Source organism: Oryctolagus cuniculus, chromosome 15 (genome assembly GCF_051225735.1).
Source record: "Oryctolagus cuniculus isolate XC-2025 breed Fujian yellow rabbit chromosome 15, ASM5122573v1, whole genome shotgun sequence".
Lineage (NCBI taxonomy): Eukaryota > Metazoa > Chordata > Mammalia > Lagomorpha > Leporidae > Oryctolagus > Oryctolagus cuniculus.
The window spans coordinates 23082973-23106825 of NC_142881.1; the positions used below are offsets into that span (position 1 = coordinate 23082973).

Sequence of the window (23853 nt, forward strand, 5' to 3'; positions counted from 1 at the left end):
ATTGGAATTCATGGCTTCCCATCAATTTCCTAGCTGCAAAAGAAAATTCATAATACTTATATATGCCTGGCTGACAATCTGAAAAGAAAGGATACCTTCATCCAAGTTAGGAATACAAAAAAGACTTTTCCGAGATAAGGACAGTTGGAAACTGAATTTCTCATCTACTAGTAGAAAGATAGCGTTCTTCTAGGAATTTAATTAACATGTGAGCGATTAGAAGTTTTGTGCAGCAGTTAGGTCACGGCTTGGGTTGTCTGCATGCTGTATTGCAGTTCCATGGCTTTAATCCCAACTCTACTTTCCATTCCAGCTTCCTGATCATGTACACAGGAGGCAACACATAAAGATTTAGGTGGTTGGATCCTTGCCATCCATGCAGGAGACCTGGGTTGAGTTCCTGTTCTTGGCTTTGGCCTGATCTGTCTTTCATTATTGAGGGCATTGGGAGAGTGAACCAGTTGATGGGAGATATCTCTCTCTGTCTCTCTGTCTCTCTCTTCCCGATTCTTTGCCTTTCAAATAAAATTAAATAAATATTTTAAAAAGAGATAAGATCAAAGAGACACAGGATTTCTTTTTACCTTCATTCTCTCACCTCACCTTTTTTTGTTTTTAATTTACTTTATTTATTTGAAAGTCAGAATTAGAGAGAAACAGAGAGATCTTCCATCTGCTGGTTCCCTCCCCAGATGGCCACGGCTGGGCCAGACTGAAGCTAGGAGCTTCTTCTGGGTCTTTCATGTGGGTGCAGGTACAGGGAGCTGGATTGGAAGTGAGGCACTCAGGACTTGAACTGACACCATTATGGGTTGCTGGCGTCACAGGTGGTAGTTTTATCTGCGACACCACAACTCCAGCTCCTCTCACTGCATCTTAATCTACTCTGCATTAGGAAACCCCATTCCTGAGCAAAGCCAACGCATGACATTCTTTCCCACCCCAAGTATTCCTCTCTTACCCCTTGCCTGGTGTCCAGCATCCAACTTGCAGCTTCACAGTCGTCCTGATGAGGGCGACAGAGATGCTTGACAGTTGGTTAAACACTCAATAACAAAACTAACTCTTGGAATCGCATCCTTCACAATTAAGTGTATTTTTGTCTGTACTCTTCTTGGAGCAGACAAAGGCAGATGACAGGAAAAGAAGCCTAGGTGAGAGACTTGGGAAAAATCCTTTAGAAGAGGAGAGCAGCAGGAAGAAGTATTGACAGCCCCAGACCAGCATAATGACCAGGAGGAGGATTAGGCCCTGAAGCTGCAAATAGATCTTGAACACAGAGGAGTGTTGGGGATGTGCTCATTATGTCCTATTCATGAAGGAAGAGAAGAGGGTTCAGCTATTTGAGACAGAAAGAATTTTCCACCTTGATTTCTTAGTTACCCAGAATCTTTCCTAAAATTTCTGCTCCTTTAATTCTTTTCCCTTATTTTGCAGAATGCAAACAAAACTCTAAGAATCGCATTGGTGGTGTGTGACAGAGGATTCATCATTGAATACTGCCCTCCGTAATCTAGTGCAAACACGCTTTCTTCCTCTCCCTCATCTTTCTCTCTCGGTTCGGCAGGGCTAGAGAGAGGCTGTTGCTTTCTCGGATGTGACAGATAGTAATGATAGTTCTTGGTCTGTGTTCTGACAGTCAGAAGAAACCTTGGAGCTGGAGACAGGCAGGGAGGGAAATAAATCTTATGTAGGTGCTGCCAACACTATGAAATTTATTAAAGGACATTGACTCATTGTACACAAAAAGCTGAGATGGAGTCAGTGGGTAAACTGCTTTGATACCATTCCCAACTTTGCTGTCAGGGTCTGTAGGTTTAATTAACACGTTAACTGGAACAGCTCTGAGTTGTTTTCTTCTTTTTTTGGTGTAACACAAGGCTGGACAATTAAATTCTTGCAGGAGAATGTGTTTGAAGTAGTAGGTGGCATATGTAGAGACGTTTTGTCTAGGGGTGAATATGTAGGGCCCTGCTGGCAAATCCTTGGAAATTTCAAATGTAATGACATTTGTGAAGTTTGTTGTTGTTTGTTTGTTTGTTTGTTTTTTAGATTTATTTGAAGAGCAGAGTTATGGGGGGAGGGTCAGAGAGATCTTCCATCCTCTGGTTTATTCCCCAAATGTCTACAATTGCAGGAGCTGAGCCGATCCAAAGCCAGGAACCAGGAGCTTCTTCTCCCATATGGGTGTAGGAGCCCAAAGGACTTGGACCATCTTAAAATGCTTTCCCAGGCACATTAGAAGGTAGCTGGATCCGAAGTGGAGCAGCCAGGACTCGAACCGGTACCCGTATGGGATGCTGGCACTGCAGGCAGCTTAACCTACTATGCCACAGTGCCGGCCCCGTGAAGTTGTTTGTTAAGGTACAGGCCTCTAGCTATAGATCAAGAAAAGCAAAAAGTGCTTCTCTGATAAACTGTCTTCATCCTATCATTGGAGACTCTGAGTTCCTTACTATGTGAATTCATGACGAGGGATTTGTATGGTATAAAATTAGTACTTGTTTCTTTGGTTACGTACTATGTTCTAGGAACCAATAGATGTAGAAGTATAGAATTCCTAACATCTCAAAACTTTGCACTTTCATAAAACAGGCAGAGAGTATTAGGTATTCCAGCATGATATATTTATAAAGGAGTTCCTGCCTTGCATTATTAGAGGACTCTCTCGAAACATTACCAAGAAAATTAAATATAAGTATGTAGCCTGTGATTTGACAACATTTGTTACTGTACTGTGGTTCTCTGGAGATGAGTCTAGTGGGAATTGTAGGAGTAAGGGAAGGTTCATAGAGGAAGTAACCTTTGATCTTTGTCTCAAAAGTAGGTTGGCACTGAAGTAGGCACGTCTTGAAGCAACCTCCGCCAGAGTAGGTACGTCAGTGAAGGCATACCCAAGATAATGCCCCTGACCGTGAGTGGAAGAGCAAGAAGGCCAGCCCACCAAGACCAAAGGGAACGTTTCCAGAGGTGGAATGGAGCTGAGGAAGACAGGCTGGATTTAGTTTGTGTACCCACTGCTCCAGAGGCCTCTAGGTGCTCACAAATAACACAGCAGCCCTTTGAAGAAATAAACAAATGGCAAGGGACACACCTGACTGGGCTGCAGATTCTGAATGCCAGCCTAAGGGATAAATTTACAAAGACAGAGAGAAACAAGAAAACAGAACACAGATACTAGCACCGAAGGATTCCTCACAGAGATGAATTCTCTATAGGAGCAGCAATGGCAATCCCTTGGTCTTAGAATTTGTGTATGATTAATGCAGGGTATATGTGAGTCCAGCCTTCATACACAGAATTATCATTATGGTTTCATACTGCCTTCATTCTGTTACATGTGCACTGATCTTTCTATATGAATATAGAGATTTGCATGCATTCATGGATATATGTGCAAAAGCACATGACAGTGGACTGAACTCTGTTCCCTTTAAGCTGATACAAAAAGTGTAGTTCTGGGTCTAAAAGGAGATAAGACTGGGAGAAATAGAATCCAATCCCAGATTGGGGGCTTGCTGTTATACAAGACTGTGTGTTAAAATGCAAGGCGTTCAGGAAGTGTTAGGGAACAGCAGCCCGGCATACACATGAGTTAAGGAGTGGATTGTGCTATCCCCTGCTGCCTCCCCTTCTTTCCTTGGCACTCTTAAAATATACCCAACATGAAATGTACCCAGGAAATCTTTCTCCCTCAGGCATGTTGGGCAAAGAAAAAATAATTTAAAAAATTTTAGAAAGAAAAAGCAATTGTTTCTCCTTGGCTGGATGCTCAAATGCTGTGTAGTTGCAGCCAATTGAGCTGTATACTTTGGTTGCTAGATATTTTAGGTTTTTTTTTCTTTTTTTTTTTTTTTGGTTTCAGTACATGTTTTAGTAAAATGGACACAATGTCATAGCAAGTTCTCTCAAGCGTCAGTAAACACTCACTTGAGTTGAATTCTTCTCTGGTCATGCCTGGTGCTTCTGCAGCTTTGGTGAGTTATTTGACGCCTCACTGAATGTTGTGGCTGAATATAAAGAGAAAAAGAGTGGTACTCGAAGTGACGTGACTCGCCGTCCATTCACTGTGGGAGCTGGCAATTGTGATGGTAGACTATTGAGGGACAAGTGAATGAATTATTGACCAAGCATATAAAATGAAAAGAAATGACTTGATGTTTTTCAAATCAGTAACCTAATGCCTTTTGGTTATCACAGTGCCTAGCTTCATATTCTGGATGTCCTCAAAGGACACTCTTGGAGGCAGAAGATGTCATTTAGCAGAGACCTCTAGGGTTGACAAGGAGCAATGAAGAACAGGACAGAAGAGCAAGAAGGCATTTAGGGGATGTAGGGAAGTGGAGGGCAAATTCCTATCTCATCAACAGTGAGTCTTGGAGAGAAGTAAAACTGTGTAACTAATGGGTTTGAAATCTTACGAGCTGTGTAGACATTTGATAAATAACCACAATCACTTCCTATATCTCAGCAATGGTGTATAGATTCAGATCATGCATGCAAAACACTTGGTTTATACTAAGAGCTTAGTTGGTGTAGACGGCTGTTTCATAATCTGAAGTTCCTTGGGTTCCTGTTATAAAGAGCAGCGCTGGCTCCTTCTTGCCTGCGGCATCACTTCCCATCCCCTTTCCTCTCTATTCAAAGCCCTTTCCAAGTTGCCTTCATCATGTGCATCCGAACTTACTTAGCTGAGGCAGGCTTGTTCATTTCCTGGCCCTGCCTGTCTCGCCACTTGGAACTGTGCTCTTCTGTTTCTGAAGTGTGCTACTTTTGTCAATCTGAACGCTGTCGTCTGTCCAGGTCCCCGCTGATCCTCCACATCTGTGAAGCTTCCCTGCTTGCCTCCTGAGCCCTGAGCATTCCTGTGCTGCTAGCTGCCCTGTGCTTTCACCATTTGTTTTTCATTGTGCAGGTTATATCCTCTACTTCTTGTAGATGCAGATTATACACCTTACATTTCCCACAGTTCTCTGCAAGTGCTAGGTCAAGTCAGACGGCTGACTTTTATCACCAGGTGGCACAGAGTATGAATTCCAGTTCATTCTGTTGCTGACATGACGTGATTTTCAACAAGTCCTCAACGGTACAATGGGAATATTAGCATCCACCTTGCAGTATTTATGTGAGGAATTGAGACAGTGTATATGTGGTTTATTTCTGAGAAATGACAGGTATTCAATAAGTGGTACTACTGTTACTGATTTAGAGAAGTGATTCTGTGCATTCAGTGTACCATAGAGCCTGGATGATGAGAACTTTCTCTTCTTTTCAGTTATACAGCTCTGCTGAATTTGGGAGAAGATGGCAGCTTATCCAGGAAGGGGTTGTACCCAACAGGTTTTACTGGTAAGTCTCACCTTATCTTGCAGCACAGAAGACACCACCTAGGAATGAGCACTGGCGTCTCTTTATCCCAGGCTCTCACATCAGGTCTGTTCTTATTGGCACGTGTACACCTCCCCACAAGTCAGGATGTGACACTGGAGTAGTAATCATTTTAACGGGATGTTAAATGTTGCCCCACAAGTTCCTTAACAAATCTAAAGTGGATTATTGAGGTTAGTAAACAGTAGAAGTTTTTTAAGTGGTGACTTGTATATTTTGATGGAACTTTAAAATGGTCATTTTTTTTAAAAAAATTGTGTTTTTTTATTACTGAAGGCATCTGATACACATATATTAATTATATATCCAAATGAAGGTTTTCAGTACAGATATGTCAGCCTTGTTTAGTGTAAAAGTAGTTCTTTCCCATCCCCCAATCCTGATTTCAGTTCTAGATATTTCCCGTGCCATATGGAACACAACCAGTATTCCTAATGTTTTACTTATCATACCAGAAATCTGTGTGTGTTTGTGTGTGTGTATGGGGGGGGGGGTGTCTCACTTTGTTCAGACTGCTTTTAACACTGAGTTGCATGAACAGTGGACATCTTGGCAATTCTGGAGACTGGGAAGTTCAAGGTGCTAGAAGATTTGGTAATGGTGAGGACCCTTGTCCTGACTTGCAGATGGCTGGTTCTGTCTGTGTCCTCACGTGGTAGGAAAGGAGAGGGCACTTAGTTTTCTTTTCCTATTATACGGATACCAGTACCGTATACCAGTCATGGCAGCATTTAACCCTAAGTACACCTGAAAGGCCTCACGTACACATAGCTTCACAACCCTGGGAGTTAAGGCTTTAACATACGAATTTGGGAGAACACAAGCTTTCAATATATAACATACATAGATACAGATATTTTCATTTGCATAAATATTAGTTATACACACTGAAGGCAACTCAGTTAACTATGCATATATTGGAGTCTTCTAAATGTTCCTGGAAAATAAATATTATGAAAAAACTGCAAATGTCAAAAAACTTTGTACCAAAAACCTGGAGCTGCTGTTTGACCTAGTAGTTACTATGCCCATTAAGACAGGACATCCAGTATGAGAGTGCCTGGATCCAAGTCCAAGTGCCAACTTGTGTCTGGATTCCTGGTAAGGCAAGTCTAAGGAGGCAGCAGGCAATGGTGCAGGTGTTTGTGTGCCTACCACCCATATGGGAGACCTGGATTGAGTTCCCAGCTTCTGGCTTCAGCTTGGCCCAGACTTGACCCAACCCTGACCATTGCAGGCATCTGGGGAATGAGCCAGCAGATGACAGATCTCTCTATCTCTGCCGGTCTGTCTTCTCTGCCTCTGTCTTTTTCTGTCTCCAAGCTAATTAAAATATTTAAAAATTTTTCTAAACCAAGATAAATGTCTTTCAATTATATTTGCCATAGAATTTTAGAAATACTCATCTCATTTTAAGATAACTACATATCATCTTACTCTAAGAACACAGAATGGAGATAAATATTACACTTAAAAACTATCAAAGAAAGATGTACTATTCTCTGAAGGGAGGAGAGAACTTCCACTTTGCTTATGGACTTGTCTAAATACTGAAAGAGTTTGTGGATTCAAAAGGCTTCCGTGGCCTAGGCAGCTCATGTCAAGAGCCTCTGGTGGTCACTGATGTTATACGTAAGAGTATTAATTGCTAAATTAACAATAGGAGTCACTGTGTACTAACTTCCCATGCAGGACTTCTCTCCTCAGTGAGCTGTGTTATGAGAGTTAACTGTAAAACTTGTTTTCAAACAGTTTCTTTGTGTGTGTGTGTGTGCAAATTGTTGAAATCTTTACTTAGTATAGAGTTGATCTTCTGTGTATAAAGTTAATTGAAAATGAATCTTAATGGAGAATGGGACTTGGAAGGAGAGGGAGGAGGAGAAAGAGTAGGAGTATGGGTGGAAGATTCCTAAAGTTGTACTTATGAAATTTGTATTCATTAAATAAAAGGTTTCTTTGAGAAATATAAAAAGAACTGTTTATGAAGGTACTTTAAACAGTTCGTGAAAAATGGAATTAGAAGATAAATTTATTTTACTGTAAAATTTTTTGAAATCCTTGTATAGTTTTTTGATTATATGTATTTCCATGAACTTTTTGAAGACTCCTCATTTGCTGGGATGTGTCTAAGAGAAATATAGGGGAGAGAGAGAAAGAGGGAGGAGTAGGAGAGAAGAAAGGATAGAGAAAAAAATAGGCAAAGAAAATAATATCCTTTTTTTTAAGCATCTCAGCCCACACTGCTAATTAAGCACGAGATGACCTCTGTCCATGGAATGGGTGGCTAAAATTGAAAAAGAAGGGAGTTTCAAAAGCCTTACATTCTAGCTTTAAATAAGAACAAAGCATGGGGTCAGCATTATGGCGCAGCAGGTTCAGCTACCGCTTGGGATGCCAGCATCCCGTATGTGAGTGCCGATTTGAGCCCAGCTGCTCTGCATCTGATCCAGCCTTCTGCTAATGCACCTGGGAAGCAACAGAGGCTGGCACAACTGTTGGAGACTTTCCCATCCGTGAGGGAGACCTGGATGGAATTCTGAGCTCCTGGCTGTGGGCTGGCCACTGCTGCTATCATCTGGGGAGTAGACCAGCAGATGGAAGCTAGCTTTCTTCTCTCTCTCTCTGTAGCTCTGCCTTTCATGTTGCTGAAAATATGTGAACATTAAAGAAAAGAACAAAGTAGGGAACATTCTCATGTGATTTTGGTGTTACTTCTCAATACCTTTTGAATTTACTTCATAATCTCTAGCAAGACATTGTATTTTACCTTGCTCTAATTTATCTAAACTGCCTAAGGAAAAGGTATTTAGACCATTTCCAGATTTTTGCTACAAGGAAGTAGCTGAGACAATGGCTTAAATTACCCTTATTCAAGTCATTCAGAATGATCAGGACAGTGAGCCTCTGGCAGCCAATTAACATCTTGCAACTGGGGTAGTGAACATTCTTCCCCTTTGGCTGCTGTTATGGTGCAGTGGGTTAAGCCACTGCTTGTGATGCCAGCGTCCCATATCAGAGCGCTGGTGCAAGTCTCCACTACTCTGCCTCTGATCCAGCTTCCTTTGAATGTACCTGGGAAGGCAATGGAAGATGACTCAGTTATTTGGGACCCTGCCACCCACATGGGAGATCAGAATGAAGTTCTTGGCTCCTGGCTTCAGTCTGGACCAGGTCTTGCTCTTGTGTATGTTTGAGGAGTGAACCAGTGGATGGAAGTTCTGTCTTTCTCTCTGTCTCTCCCACTCTCTCTCTGCTACTCTGCTTTTCAATAAATAAATCTCTTTTTTTTCCAAAGTGTGTTGCCTTTACCCCTCTTCATATCACATTGCCTCTTACCAGCCTTTGGACTTAGATGCAGAACAGATCTCCAAGGCACATAATAGCTCCCCACCTCTTACTTTCATATGAACTTCTAAGAGGAATGCATTTTATCTTTCTCATTTTCAAACACTGCCCTAAAACCCCTGCGGGAGTTGAAAGCTAGGAAGTATGTTAGAGAAATCTCTGGAAAAGCTGGTGAAAGTGCCTGAAAAAGTTAAAGACAAGCCATTTGCAAACAAACTGGCTCCAAGATAATATATAAAGACTTCAATATGGAATGATACCAATTTCCCCTATCATAATGAGACTTTTATAATTAAGAACCTTGCATAGATGCTTATTTACCTCCTTTCTCTTTCTGCTCCTGCTCAGGGAAAGACTTCAGCGTTGCTTTCAGAATCCAAATTAATGTCTCTTATCTCCAGGAATTCACCTGTGGCTTTCCTTTGCCTTCGCTTCTGTGGTCAGCACTCTTTCCCCTTACTCATTTTGTCTTTTACTTATGAGACCTCTTTGTCTCTGCATGTTTTCTCTACAAATTATCAAGCTAGTTTTGGGAAGAAGATGAGCCACTTATTTTTTTCCAGTTCTTTTCTTCATGCTGTAAGTGCATAGAAAGGCTTTGGAATCTCAACAAGTGAAGTCCTCCCATATAGACCTCTTACTTTATCATGGAAACAGACCTTGTGTTTTGCCAATGAGAAAGTTATGGGAAGCAAATCATTCCTTGCATTCTGTTTCCGAATGACTACAATTATCTGCCCATGGTACCTAGAACTAGATAGACAGTAGAAGATTGCAATTCAGAGACTGCAGAAGCTTGTTCCTATATCAATAGATACAAAGAAAGGCATTGGCTAAAAGGAGGGACAAGGAAAAAAGGTTGAGATGAGAATATTTCCCTTGAAGAGGAACATGATTCCCACTATTTTCCAGGTCACTGGACCTGTTGTTTACACTTGACACTTTTACAAGGTGAATTGACCTCAGCCCTCCTTCAGCCATTGATAATTACCATCCTTTCTTATCTACTCCTTGAAGAGTGGTGCAAACTTGATTAGCAAAGCCCTTGCTACCCAGTGTCATGAAATTATTATCTTTATAAGCCTGACACATTGCTATGTGTGTGAGTTCTAATTAATCTCTCTGTTAAGTAAAATAAATAAAACTTCCTCTGTTTGTCTTTGGAAACAGGAAAACACATCTTCCCAATTCAATCCCTAACAGCATAAAAAGGACTATTCAAATTTAAGGCATTTATTCCTTATGGATTCCTTCCAAAGTAAGTTTTTTGCAGTTATCACTAATAGCTGGGGGATCTATGGGACAGGGAGGTTAAATAATTTTGCCAAGGTCACACAGCTGGAATGTGCCAGAGCCAGGATTCAAATGAGGACTATCTTCAAAGTCCAAGCTTTACTAAATCAATGAAGGCTGTTGCTTCCCTGTATGTTGGCCTTGTTTTCTGGGTTGTGTTGTGAGCCCTAGAAATCCAGCCTGCAAGGCAGATGAAAGGCGAAATTCCAAGGCTCTGTGGCCACTGTGCCTGCCTGACTGTCTTTATACCTGGGCTTTGCAAAAGGACCCCCCGGGTGCTTCAAGCTTGGTTGTTTTGTACTACTGAAGGGACAAAACTTTATAGATTACATAGTTCCCTTGGTGTTGATGAAAGTCTCTTGATCCCTGCCTGTAAAGTGTGTGCTTTCTGACTCTGAGAAACTTCTTGCAGCTGGCTGCAAAGTTGTTAATCAGAACAATAATTATCAGACTCACTCCTGGAAATACATGTCACAAATTACATAGGAACCATGAGGCTAGCTATGATTGTTAAGCACACTTAATTACAAAAAACCCTCTTTAAACATTTATGCTTGGGGCTTGGCTGTGGGGATGCGAATGGGACTCAGAGATACTTTTTAAATTCAATTGTTAAATGACCATAGGTAAGAAAGAGGCTTTTCCATGGAGAAAAGGTACAAATTAACTCATATCTTTTCCTGATCACCTAGCACACTTGAGAATTATCTTTATATTTGGTGGCAATAGTCATACTATCCATGGAAGCAATCAGTGGCAATTGTAGAATAATTATAGAAAATAACTTCTTATTATTTTACACTCAGTTCTGTTAATATTACTGTAACTATCAGAAGTATGAACTTTCCTTCAAGGAGCTCATATTGCTTCCAAAACTGATTTACATCCATAAGATATCATACAAGACACATATTAGACAATATTACCATTAATGAATAGATGTCCTTTTTATTTAACAGCAATAGCAGTCTTGTTCTTTCTGCTTTGGAGAAGCAGTACATCCTGGAGCTTCAGGGGCTGAGGGATTCTGAGGTCTAAGTTCCACATTTGCCATGCACTGAGTAAGGGATTATGAGGAAAGTTACATAACTTCTGTGGGTCTCTGTTTTTTTCTGCTGTAAAATAATTAATACCTACTTTGTTAAATTACATGCTTCTTGTGTATTGGTTACATACCTGTTGCTGTTGCCTGAGACTTTTTTTTAAAATATTTTTATTTATTTATTTGACAGGTAGAGTTACAGACAGTGAGAGAGAAAGAGAGAGAAAGAGAGAGAGAGAGAAAGATCTTTCTTCTGTTGGTTCACTCCCCAAATGGCCGGCACGGCCGGAGCTATGCCAATCTGAAGTCAAGAGCCAGGAGCTTCTTCCTGGTCTCCCATGCGGGTACAGGGCCCAAGGACTTGGGCCATCCTCCACTGCCTTCCCAGGCCACAGCAGAGAGCTGGACTGGAAGAGGAGCAACCGGGACTAAAACCCGGTGCCTATATGGGATGCCGGCTCTGCAGGTGGAAGATTAACCTAGTGCGCCACGGCGCCGGCCCCGCCTAAGACTTTTATTGAGTGCTCAATAACTAGCTATAGTAATTATGTTAATAATGAATGGCTTTGAATCTCTGTTACTTTTGATCTCTTGTGTTGGCTTCATTCTCAGTTGGCTTTCCCTGTTTTGCAGCAATGAGGGGCACTCAGCTTTAGGCTTATGGTCCAGTGGCTTGGACATCCTGTCCAGCTAGTCTTTCTTGTTCCCTGTATTTCTAGGTACTGAATCTGAGGGGCTTGGCTTGGATATATGGCATGACATATTACCTATGTGGGTCAGACAGATACTGACCTTGGGAACTGAGATAGTGAGTGGGTTTGAGACACAAAGTATGTGGTTCAAGGATGGAAAAGATGTCATTTCTACAAAAAAAAGAAACAATTATTCTGTTGTTGTAAGAAGAGAGGATGAATTCTCATAAAACACGGATGGGAGAGCTGAGTTCAGCAAGGTGAAGGACCAGGAGTGGTTTGTATTTGTTGAGTAATTGCGTGGTCTAGGCACAAGATGAATCTTGCCACTGAGCCTCATAACAAGATTTTGAACTAATAGTTACTACCCATTTTGATGAAACAGAAAACTGATGGGTTATCCAACATAAAATACATAATATGTAACAGCCAGGGTTTTTAAAAGTTATTTTTTATTTGAAGCAGAGAGAGAGAGAGAGAGAGAGCACAAACCAGAGATAGACAGACATAGAGAGCTTCTCTCTACTAGCATGTTCCCCACATGTCAGCAACATCTAGGACCAGGCCAGGACTTGGCCGTGCTAAGGCTGGGAGCTGGGAACTCAATCCAGATCACCATTGTGTGTGGCAGTGACTCAGCCCTTTGAGCCGCCATCTACTGCCACCCGTGATCTGCATTGCTAGGAAGCTAGAGTTCGGAGCCAGAACTGGGACTCAAACTCAGGCACTCCAATATTGGACCTGAATCTCCCTCTGGCATCTTAGCCATTAGGCCAAATGATGCCCACCCCAACAGCTGGGCTTTGAGCTCAGTTTGTCTCCCTGGCCCTTTCTTGTAGCAGTAAAGAGAAACCCCAAATCAAGATTTGTATCCCACCTCCATCTCCAATAAAAAATATAATGTTAAAAAAAAACCTAAATCCTAAAATGATATACTGTTTAGTTTAAAACAGTTCAGTAACTAAAAGCCAAGGTATTGCATTTGACATTGCATTGACAAGTGTGGAATTGGAGGGTCAGTGGTACCCAAATGCCTGGAATGACAGCTCCTGTCAAAAGCCAAATTCTGTAGTAGAGGTTGAAGAAGGTGGTTTACTGGAATATGAATCAAGTTTATGATAAAGCAGTGGAAAGCAGTTCTCATTATAAACTGTTCCACAAGCTATTAAGTAAAAAAAAAGACAAGGCAGTCTAGGGAATGTCTCGTGTCATTAGAAATTGGTTTCAGACTTAGCTTATTGATTATGTTATTTTGACATGCATGAACTGGAAGGAACCAAGGAGAGCTGTATGGTGATTATGTATTTTCTATAACTAATTCATACATGGAAAATGTATGAGTCATCTCACAGTGTAGCTTTGTTATTTTGGAATGCCAGCTGTCATTCAGTGGTGTCCCTCAAGGGGTAGATGACAGCCGTATTTTATAGCAGAGTGAAACATTTTTTTCTGGGGCCGGTATTGTGGTGCATCAGGTTAAACCATCATCTGCAGTGCCGGCATCATATAATGGAGCACTGGTTCAAATTGCAGCTGCTCCAGTTTCTATCCAACTCCCTACTAGTGTCCCTGGGAAAGCAGTGGAAGATGCTCCAAGTAATTGAGTCCTTACCACCCTCACAGGAGTCCCAGATGGAGTCCCAACTCCTGACTTCAACCCTAACCATCGCGGCCATTTGGGGAGTGAGCCAGTGCATGGACGATCTCTTTCTCTCTCTGTCTCTCCCTCTCCCTGTCACTTTGCCTTTCAAATAAGTGAAATAATTTTTAAGTAAATAATAAAAATAAAAAATAAATACTTGTAATTCCATAATCAGTGTATTGGAGCATGCATACACATACTCACTCTTTGCCACAGTTCAATGCCAGTTGATGTGAATGACTTCCCATTCCACATCGTTGTCAACATTTCATTTGTTAAGCACTTACTGTGTGTAACACCCTGTGTTAAGTACTCTACATGTATTATTTTAATAAACCTTGATATCAAGGATGACAAGTGGGCCCTTGAGCATCATTGGATTTAAACAACCTTGGATCAAAAGTATAAAAAAATTGTGTCAGTACCGAACATGCACGAATTTTTCTTTGTCATTCCTTCAACATACAACACAACTTCCATTTTTATTGCATTTACATTGTATTAGATGTTATAAATAACCTAGGTATGACTTTAAGTATTCAGGGAAGATGTATGTAGATTAACTGAAAACACTGTGCTGTTTTAGCTGAGAGACTTTGGAATCTTAGGTTTTCAGTGTAATGAGGTCCTGGAACCAACTCCCCAGGAGTACCAAGGGACAATTGCAGTTTGTCGATCTAGACTTTATCAAGACATGTGATAGATAAATGCAGCCTGGCACAGGAAAAAAACATGAAAAGCCACACTGGCTGATGGATCTGGAAAGTCAGAAGGTTTAACGTAATCTAGACTCCACTAGCTCTGGGGGCTTTTAAATGCACCAGATCTTTGTCTCCCCACCATTCATCTCTCCTCTTCTCCATGTTAGTTCACTCTCAGGCAGGCTCTCTTTCTGATGGCCTCTAGCTGGTCCATTTCCTAGATTCAATGCAGGTGAAAAGAAGATGCCTTCTTAGTTGTTCCAGCAAAACTCTGAGAATTAATTATGGAGCTTATGTCCAGGGATAGACACGGACGTCATCCACTCTAGTAAACCACAAGGACAGATGTAAGAAATGGTGATGCTCCAGGGAAGACCTAAGTACTCTCACCAAAGGAAGAGGAAAAGCGTTAAGAAGAGGCACCCATTATCAGTGGATGGTTTAACTCCCATTTTCTGATGGGAAATCAATGAAATAAATAAACAAATAAAATCCAAGAAAGGTTTAATCACTTTGCCTAGTTTTATACATTCTCAGCTGTTGTGATAGAGTTTTTAAAAAGAGCCTGTGCTACTTATGCACCATCTTATTGTTATTCAATCTTCAATACACCAGCACAACCACCCTAGGCTCCAGACCAAGACAATTAGGCTCGGATTCTTTATTTATATAGAATTCCTGTTTGGGCAGAGATTTCCTGTTGGCTGCATAGCCACTGGCCTCAAAGCCAATCGTTGCAGTCACATTTTTCTGCAATCCTGCCCTGTTTTTCTCTAAGCTCAGATGCTGAGCCTTACATAGAAGATACATATAATATAATTACATATAATTTTGCTAAATACCTATCAATGATCAGAAAACACCCCAGAATATAAATGGAATAGTTTCTTTTTGAGATTGTGATGTATATCACTACCATACTACCATTTGTTCTCAAATCTTTGTTGAATGTTGCTGCTGAGCCAATTTTATGGAGTTTTTCACCTTGATGTCATTTGATGGTTAGTTTGCTTTATTTACACCCCATCACCATGGCCTTTCCTCTTCCTTGTTCACATATACCAGCCACTCAACACAACACCTTGTCTTCTTTTTTCATTTATTTATTTATTTATTTATTGACAGGCAGAGTTAGACAGTGAGACAGAGAGAAATGTCTTCCTTCCGTTGGTTAACTCCCCAAATGGCCGCTACGGCCGGTGCGCTGTGCCGATCCGAAGCCAGGAGCCAGACACTTCCTCCTGGTCTCCCATGCGGGTGCAGGGCCCAAGCACTTGGGCCATCCTCCACTGCCTTCCCGGGCCAAGAATAGAGCTAGACTAGAAGAGGAGCAACCGGGACAGAATCTGGTGCCCCGACCGGGACCAGAACCTGGGGTGCTGGCACCACAGGCAGAGGATTAGCCTAGTGAGCCGTGGTGCCAGCCAGCACCTTGTCTTTTAAGCTCTTCCCTCACCAAAGAGATGTGGCATAAGATGGCTGTAACTCTTTTATTTTCCCCAGAGTTTTAAAAATAGATTTATTTATTTATTTGAAAGGCAGAGTTACAGAAAGAGGCAGAAAGAGACAGAGAGGTTTTCAATCTGCTAGTTTACTCCTCAGATGGCTGCAGTGGTCAGAGGTGGGCCAATCTGAAGCCAGGAGCCTGGAGTTTCTTCTGGGTCTCCCATGTGGGTTCAGGGGCCCAAACACTTCAGCCATCCTCTGCTGCTTTCCCAGATGCATGAGCAGGGATCTGGATCAGAAGTGGAACAGCCAGGACTCAAACTGGCACTTGTTTGGGATGCTGGCAGTGCAGAAGGCACTTTACCCACTATGCCATGGCGCCACATTCCCCCCGGCCCCAAGATTCAGTAACTAGTGGCTTCCCAAATTCTGTGAATAGAAATGGGGTGATGTCTGATGATGATGATGTTATGGAGGGGGAGAGGGAGGGAGAGAGAGAGAGGGAAGGAAAGGAAGAAACAGAAGTACATCAAAATAGCCAGGTATCTTGGTGACGTATTAGGAAGAGAGTGTTTTATTTTAATCTGTCAGGATAGTCTGCCTTATCCTTTATGCGGAGCTTTAGAGCAGGTCATCATCTGCCAAGAACTTCTAAAAGCACAGCCTCACTCACTTTCAAATTATCATGAAGTAGCAATGGAATGCCCAAGCATTTAGAATCAGGCTTTTTAAAAATAAGATTCTGTGTTTCTATATTCCCTGCATCCCAGCATTAGCCCTTCAGAGTGATATTCAACTCCGTCTGTTCACTACTTAAACCTTTGGGTTTCCAGGTCCCATCAGGTTTGCCTTCCTGCTGTGATGGCATTGCAGTGACTCAGCAACCCTTACTACTCACAGTAATGAACATGTTTCTCCATCTGTCCCTCCTACCGTCATCCTACCTAAGGAATTGTGTGGTTTTTTTTGTTTGTTTGTTTTGTTTTTTGGTTTTTTTTTTGACAGGCAGAGTTAGACAGTGAGAGAGAGAGACAGAAAGGTCTTCCTTCCCTTGGTTCACCCCCCAAGTGGCCGCCATGGCCGGAAATACGCTGATCGGAAGCCAGGAGCCAGGTGCTTCTTCCTGGTCTCCCATGCAGGTGCAGGACCCAAGCACTTGGACCATCCTCCAATGCCTTCCCAGGCCACATCAAAGAGCTGGACAGAACTGGCACCCCAACCAGGACTAGAATCTGGTGTGCTGGTGCTGCAGGCGGAGGATTAGCCTAGTGAGGCGTGGCGCCGGCCAGGAATTTTCTTAATCAATTGTTTCTTTCATTCTTCATTATTTATACTATAAAATGGAAAAGAATCAGAACCTAACTAGCTTCTTGCCCACCTGGACTTCACTGTACTTTTTCTGACCTACCACTCTCCCTGATTCCATATGTTAAATTCCAGAAGGCATAGACCTGTCCATACTTCTGATTTTGATGGTTTTATATGTAATCCTACCTGGAAATAAATGGTCCTTGTTCATTTTAGCAGTGATTATTTTTTAGCACCTAATATGTGCCAGAACATATTTAGTCTTTGAAAACAAAGATGCCACGTAAGAATCCTTGTCATTAATGGGATAACAATGTTGGACTTTATTGGTCTTAGGCCAAAGTTCACATTATGGTGGAGACATAGTTGCTTCTTCCTGCTTTCTTGGGCAAGAGAAATCTCTCCCATGAATTTAAATTTGATTATGTCACAAACAATATCTAATGAACCACAGCATGCACTGTGTTACAGGTCTCTGTATGGGGTCGGAAGGAAGGATATATGGTTCAGTTCAGTGTATGCAAGCTGGAACTGAGTGATGCTAAAATCCTGGTTCACTTGAACTTTAATATTCCTATACAAGGTCTTATTTTGAGAATTACAAATGACATGGTTACTATCATTAACACTTAAAGTGTTCTCCACATACAAGTGTGTCTTTTTATTTCCTGTTGTTCCTCTGTTACTAGAAGACAAGTTCCAGAATGGCCAAAACTCTCCCGTTTCTCTCTACGTTGTGTAGTATAGTGAATGGAGCGGTAGAAAGTTGTACACCTACATGTGCACATGCACACACATAGTACTAAAATTTTTTAAAGTTTACTCATGCATGTATATGCACCCACATAAGCCTATGAACATAGGAATTGAAATACATCTTAGACTTCGTTTATTAAATTATGAGGCCATAATAGATGATGTCTCTGTTTCCAGCCATCACGAAAAAGCTAGACTTGTAAGACTTTGAAGAATATATGAAGGGAAGAACATTCTAGACCAATAGAAGGCAGTTTTCTGTGTTAGCCTATTTATCAACCTCAGAGCCTCTTTTTTATGCTGTCTTTGTTCATCCTCCCAGGCAGTCTTTTCTGGTTCCAAGGTCCCTACCCTCTGTACCGAATGGCGTGCAGGCTGGGTCAGGAGCAGGGAGAAGTGGCGGAAACTGATTCCTGAGCTCACATCTCTGGAGCTCAGCGAGGGCACTGCTAGTGCCTGAAGTAGGAGTGCCACAGAGCAGCATGTACATAACCCTTGCCTGGAATTTCATGTTTGTCTTTTCCTGTTAATGATCCCAACATGAGTCATTTTCCCAGCTTTTACACCATCCTCCACTTCTGAATCTTGTCTGTGATAAGCATGTTTTCCCCAGAAATGAAGTTACATGTCTCCTGCTTCAGTGTGAGTGCATCATGTTTTCTGCACCCTTCACTCACTAATGGCCAGCATTGACTCCTGTCCCCCTTATCTGGCTGATCTCCTGTCTCCATGGACTGCAGCTCCTCTATCTTTGAACAACAGAAATTCAGACCCTTCTGTGCATTTCAACTGTGAATTCTCATGAGGGCAGAGTCCAAGAGATTAGGGGTATGAGAGTGAATAAGAGGAAGAATAATCCTCGCAATTATGGCTTCCTAATTTATAATTATATTAAAAGAAATTGACTTGGCAGTAGTGATCCCAGCTCACTTAGCCTTCACATTCAAGGGCCTCTGGGTTTTTGTTATGGCTTTGTATCTGGTTATCCTTGCTCACTTAATCATGAACTGTTTTTGAGTGTTGTCTTTAGCCAATAAGAAATGATCTATCATGTTAAAGATAGAGAGCTCTGGAGTCTGAATGCCTTTTCTAGAACCTTGTTTTCTGTTTTCAGGATTATGGCATGGGACTATTTAACTTCTTTATTAATTAATAGTCTTCAACAATAAAATGGTCATTGAAGCAGTATCTTCTTCATATGAGTGTATTTAGTTTTACTAAAACTAGATAACTCAGTTTAAGCAAATCTAGTATGTGGTGAATGAATGGTAACTACTGTTCAAAGGAGGACTAGGGGAGGAAGGCATTGTGGCAATGGGTTAAGCCACGATTTAGGACGCCCACATCCCAAATTGAAGTAGCTAGGATGGAGTCCAGCCTTCATTTCTGATTCTGTTTTCTGCTAATATGCACCTTAGGAGTCAGCAGAATCAGGAGATGATGACCTGAGTACTTGGGTCCCTTCTACCACACAGAAGACCCAAATGGAATTCCTGGCTCCTGGCTTTGGTCTGGCACAGCCCTGAATGTTGTGGACATTTTGGGAATAAACCAAATATTGTGCATGTGTGTGTGTGTGTGTGTGTGTGTTTCCTTTTCATGATCTTCCCTTCAAAAACATTTAAAAATGTAAAATAAATAAATTTTTTGAAAAATAGGATTAGGGAACTTAGAGTATTCATGTGTTCTGAAATGTTATAATCTCATTTTTATTGTATTTAATAATTTACATTTTCAATGGTAATTTTTAATGTGTTCATATAATTTGTATTGTTACTCCAGAATCAGGAATAATGAGTAGAAAATAAGCTTATTGTTTTATTTGTAACTTCTCAATAGTGTTATTGATTCATTTAACATTAACTACAGTTTTATTAAAAATAAACAAACAAAAACATTAACTCAGTAACTCTAAAAGCTACTATTTTGGTGACAGTGGTCTGGAAAACCATGCTACCCTCATGTAAGTTACAGCTGCCTAATAGGTCTGTAAAAGGAGCTCTTGCAGAAGTACATGGACAGATATTGACCCCTAATTAGCTATTGCTCTATGATTTCAACCAAACATGTTTGGAACCTAAAGCCAGAAGGCTGTCAATCTGGAAGAAAAGCCAGCCACGGCATTGGGAAGGGAAGAGCGTGGACAAACTAGGACCTATCTTCTGTGCTTCACCGGTCTGAAACCACTTCAGAGAGGAGTGATCACTGTCTCTCTCCTGACTCCCAAACCTCACCCATGTTTCCTTTTGATCAATTTTAAGTGAAATTGTACAGACTCTGGAAAATATAGCTCTAGTGTAGTCAAGTTTATCTGATATAAAAATCACTGTAGTCTATACTTTGAAAAGTTTTCACCAGTCCACATCTTTTCAGACCATATATGATTTCCCATAAAACCACAAAAGAGTGCCGGCTGCTCCACTTCCAATCCAGCTCTCTACTGTGGCCTGGGAAAGCAATAGAAGATGGCCCAAGTCCTTGGGCCTCTGCACCCCGGTGGGAGACCCGGAAGAAGCTCCTGGGTCTGGCTTCAGATTGGCACATCTCCGGCCGTTGTGGCCAATTGGAGAGTGACCCAGGGATTGAAGACCTCTCTCTTTCTCTCTCTCTCTCTCTCTCTCTCCCCTCCCTCTGCCTCTCCTTCTCTCTCTGTGTAACTCTGATTTTCAAATAAATAAATAAATCTTTAAAGAAACACAAACTAAATTATGCTTCTACCTAGCATCATGAGTGCTCCCAGCACAACTTGAAAGATGGTAAATATCTCCCCCAAAATGTGAAAAGCTTGGCTGTTGGAATAGTGGTTACAATTCTGCCTGGGACGCCTGCATCCTGTATCAGCTGGAGTACCTGGACTTGAGTCCCCACTTTGCTCCTGATTCCAGCTTCTGCTAACGTGCATGTTGGGAAGCAGCAGGTGGTAGCTCAGGTGGCTGATTCCATGTCTCCCATGTAGGAGATCCAGATTGAGTTTCTAGCTCCTGACTTCAGACTGGCCAGCCCCAGCTATTGCAAGCATTTGGAGAATGAAATAGCAGATGGAGATTCTCTCTCTCTCTCTCTCTCTCTCTCCTTCTGCTTCTCAGCCTTTCAAGTAAATTAAATAAATGTTTAAAAATAAGAGAGTTTTCATATATCACATTATCTGTATTTAGATGATATTTTTCTTCTGGTTAAGTCATACTTCCCCTTTCTGTAACCTGTAACCCAGACACAGATAGGTAGGATTAACTCTTGTAGCATGTCTTATGCTGGGGCTGGCATTGTTGTGCAGTAGATTGTATCCTGCAGGGCCAGAGCCATACAAGCATAGGTTAGACTCCTGGCTGCTCAGCTTCCAATCCACTTCCCTGGTAATGTATCTAAGAGAGCAGCAGAGGCTGAACAAAGTGCTTGGACCCCTGCCACACTCCTGGGAGACCAGCATGAAGTTCCAGGCTCTTGACTTCAGCCTGACCCAGTCTCGGCCGTGACATCCATTTGTGGAATGAACCAGTGGATTGAAGGTCTCTTTTTCTGTTTCTCCCTCTCTCTCTGTCTTTGTAATTTTGCTTTTCAAAATAAATCAATAATCTTATATATGTGCTAAACACAGGGAAATGGGAAGGAAGAAAAATAAAAGGTCTGCATACACATATCCACAAACATGCAGATGAGAAGAAATTGACTAAAGTCAATATACCACATATCATCAAATCTAAAATTTCATCAAATGAATATGTACTGTTATTTTATGTCAGTCCAAAAGCTGCTGCAAGTTGAAGTATAAGATCTTTAAAATTACTTTATAGTATTTTTTATTTATCTTAGAAGCAGAGAGAGAGAGAGAGAAAGAGAGAGAGAGATCCTGGCTCACTCTCATCTAGTGACTTACTCCAGGTCTTCCACATGGGTGACAAAAAGCTCAAATCAGGAGCCTGAGCCAGGAATTGAACCTACTCACTCTGGTGTGTAATGTGAACATCTTAACTGTTAGGCTAAGTGTGAACTTCCAAATTATAATGTTTTAATGATCATAACACACCTACTGATTTAAGAGATATTAAAGTGAAAAAAGGAAGAGTGGATAAAACAGGTGCTCAGTAAATATTTAGTGAATGAGTTAAAAATAAGGAATGACAGAAGAGTTAGGGAGAAACCTGCAGAGGAAACTCTACACAAATTGGAGGGACACAGTGGACCTATGTGGAAAGCGAGGACACCTACAACTTAGAATCCCAGTAGCTGAGAGCCTCTGCATCAGTGTTAGAGAGTGAGACCAGACTGCAGCAGACCCAGTCACTGGCAAAAACGCTGCAGGAAGAGCCTAGAGGAAATCCAACTTGAATCTCTGTGGGGGATAGTATACCTGCCAAAATTGAGGAGAAAAATCAAAGGGGGAACACGTTTTATCTCTCCATCCTGTAACAAGCTGACAGAGAGCAGGCTCCATTTTGGACATACGTTACAGCTGTGCCAGCTTGTGGCTGCACCCAGCAACCAGCCAAGCTGAGACTCTCGAGTCTGGTGGGGAGAACAGAAAGGTAGCTGGGTGCTTGTGACAATGGAAAGCTTCTGTAATGGGACTGTGAAAAGACGGAGGCTGTGTGGGAGAACTCAGGGTGTGGCTAGGACATTGGGCAGTCACTGTGGGAGACTACACACAATCAGGGCTCCCTCATTACCTGGCAAATGGCATTACTGGGGAATCTGAGCTTACCTCGAGGATTGCAGAGTGTGGTGCCTGTGGCAGAGCAGAGAAATAATACATCACTGAAGCTAGCACCCAGGCACTGGTCTCCTTTGAGGAGAGGAGCTCAGCTGAATCTATGCCATCAGACAAGAACAAACCTCCCCTCTGATAAAGACAGAGAGAGAGAGATTTGCCATGCCAAATCTGAGTGTCACTCAGACATGCCATTCATCCTGGAGAACTAATCAGATCTCCTTGGACACATCCACCACACGACTCTAGGTATTCCCTGAAAGCAGACACTCCACTAATCCACACAGACACAGACAAAGATAAAAGCCGCCACAGTGAAAAAACAAAGAAAAGCCAACGAGTATCTCCACAAATGCCAAATCACAAATGCACCAATTCAAGAAACAAGAATAGGAAGACAAAATGATGCCCCCAAAAGAACACAACACTTCAATACTAAGTTGTGAAGATGATGAGATTGAAGAAATGCCAGAAATGGAATTGAAAAAAATCATCATAAGATTACTTAGAAGTATTCAGAAGCGAATACATGAACTAATGTAATACATACATGAAAAGGAAAGAAAATTTCTCTCACAAAATTGAGATCTTGGGAAATGAAAATGAAATCTTGGAAATGGATAATTCAATAGAACAAATTAAAAAATCAGTGGAAAGCCTTAACAACAGAATCAGTGAAGCAGAAGAAAGAATATCCAACTTAGAAAACAAAGCACAGGAAATTATACAGTCAGACAAAACACAAGAAGAATTTAGAAAACTATATAACACTGTTGGTAATCTATAGGATACTACCAAATGACCCAATATACAGATTCTAGGAATTCCTGAAGGTGTGGAAAGAGAGAAAGGATTAGAAGACCTTTTTAGTGAAATAATAACAGAAAATTTCCCTAATTTGGAGAAAGAGACATCCAAGTACAGGAAGCACATAAAACCCATAAAAGATATGACCAGAAAAGATCTCCATCATGACACATTGTTATCAAACTCTTCACAGTAAAACATAAAGAAAATATTCTAAAATGTGCACAAGAAAAATGCCAGATTACTTTCAGAGGATCTCCAATTAGATTCACAGTGGACTTCTCATCAGAAATCCTATAGGCCAGGAGAGAAGGGCAAGACATATTCCAAGTCTTAAGAGAAAAGAACTGGCAATCCAGAAAACTATACCCTGCAAAGTTCTCATTTATGAACAAAGGTGAAATAAAGACCTTCCATGACAAAGAGAAATTGAAAGAATTTGTCACCACTCATCCAGCCCTGCAGAAGATGCATAAGGATGTGCTGCACACAAAAACACAGAAACATGGTCATCACTACAAAGAAGTTAAAGGAAGGAAATCACTCAGTAATAATACAGAGGAAATCCAAAGTAAAAAATAGGAATATTTATGGAAAAATTGCAGGGAAAACTGGATAAGTCATTACTTATCAGTAGTTACCTTCAATGTAAATGGCCTGAACTCTCCAGTTAAAGTTAAAAGACAAAGACGGGCTGAATGAATTAAAAACAAAATCCATCTATTTTC

At 41.3% G+C, this 23853-nt stretch overlaps 1 protein-coding gene across 6 annotated transcripts in view; it reads left to right on the forward strand.

Annotated features, from left to right (window-relative positions):
• SORCS1 (sortilin related VPS10 domain containing receptor 1) overlaps positions 1–23853 on the forward strand; it is a 589194-nt gene that overhangs the window by 396533 nt on the left and 168808 nt on the right. For all 6 annotated transcript variants that reach the window (XM_051824151.3, XM_051824146.3, XM_051824152.3 and 3 more), the window contains exon 5: positions 5276–5349. In XM_051824151.3, coding sequence (XP_051680111.1) covers positions 5276–5349 — 74 coding nt within the window. The remainder of the gene's footprint in view (positions 1–5275; positions 5350–23853) is intronic.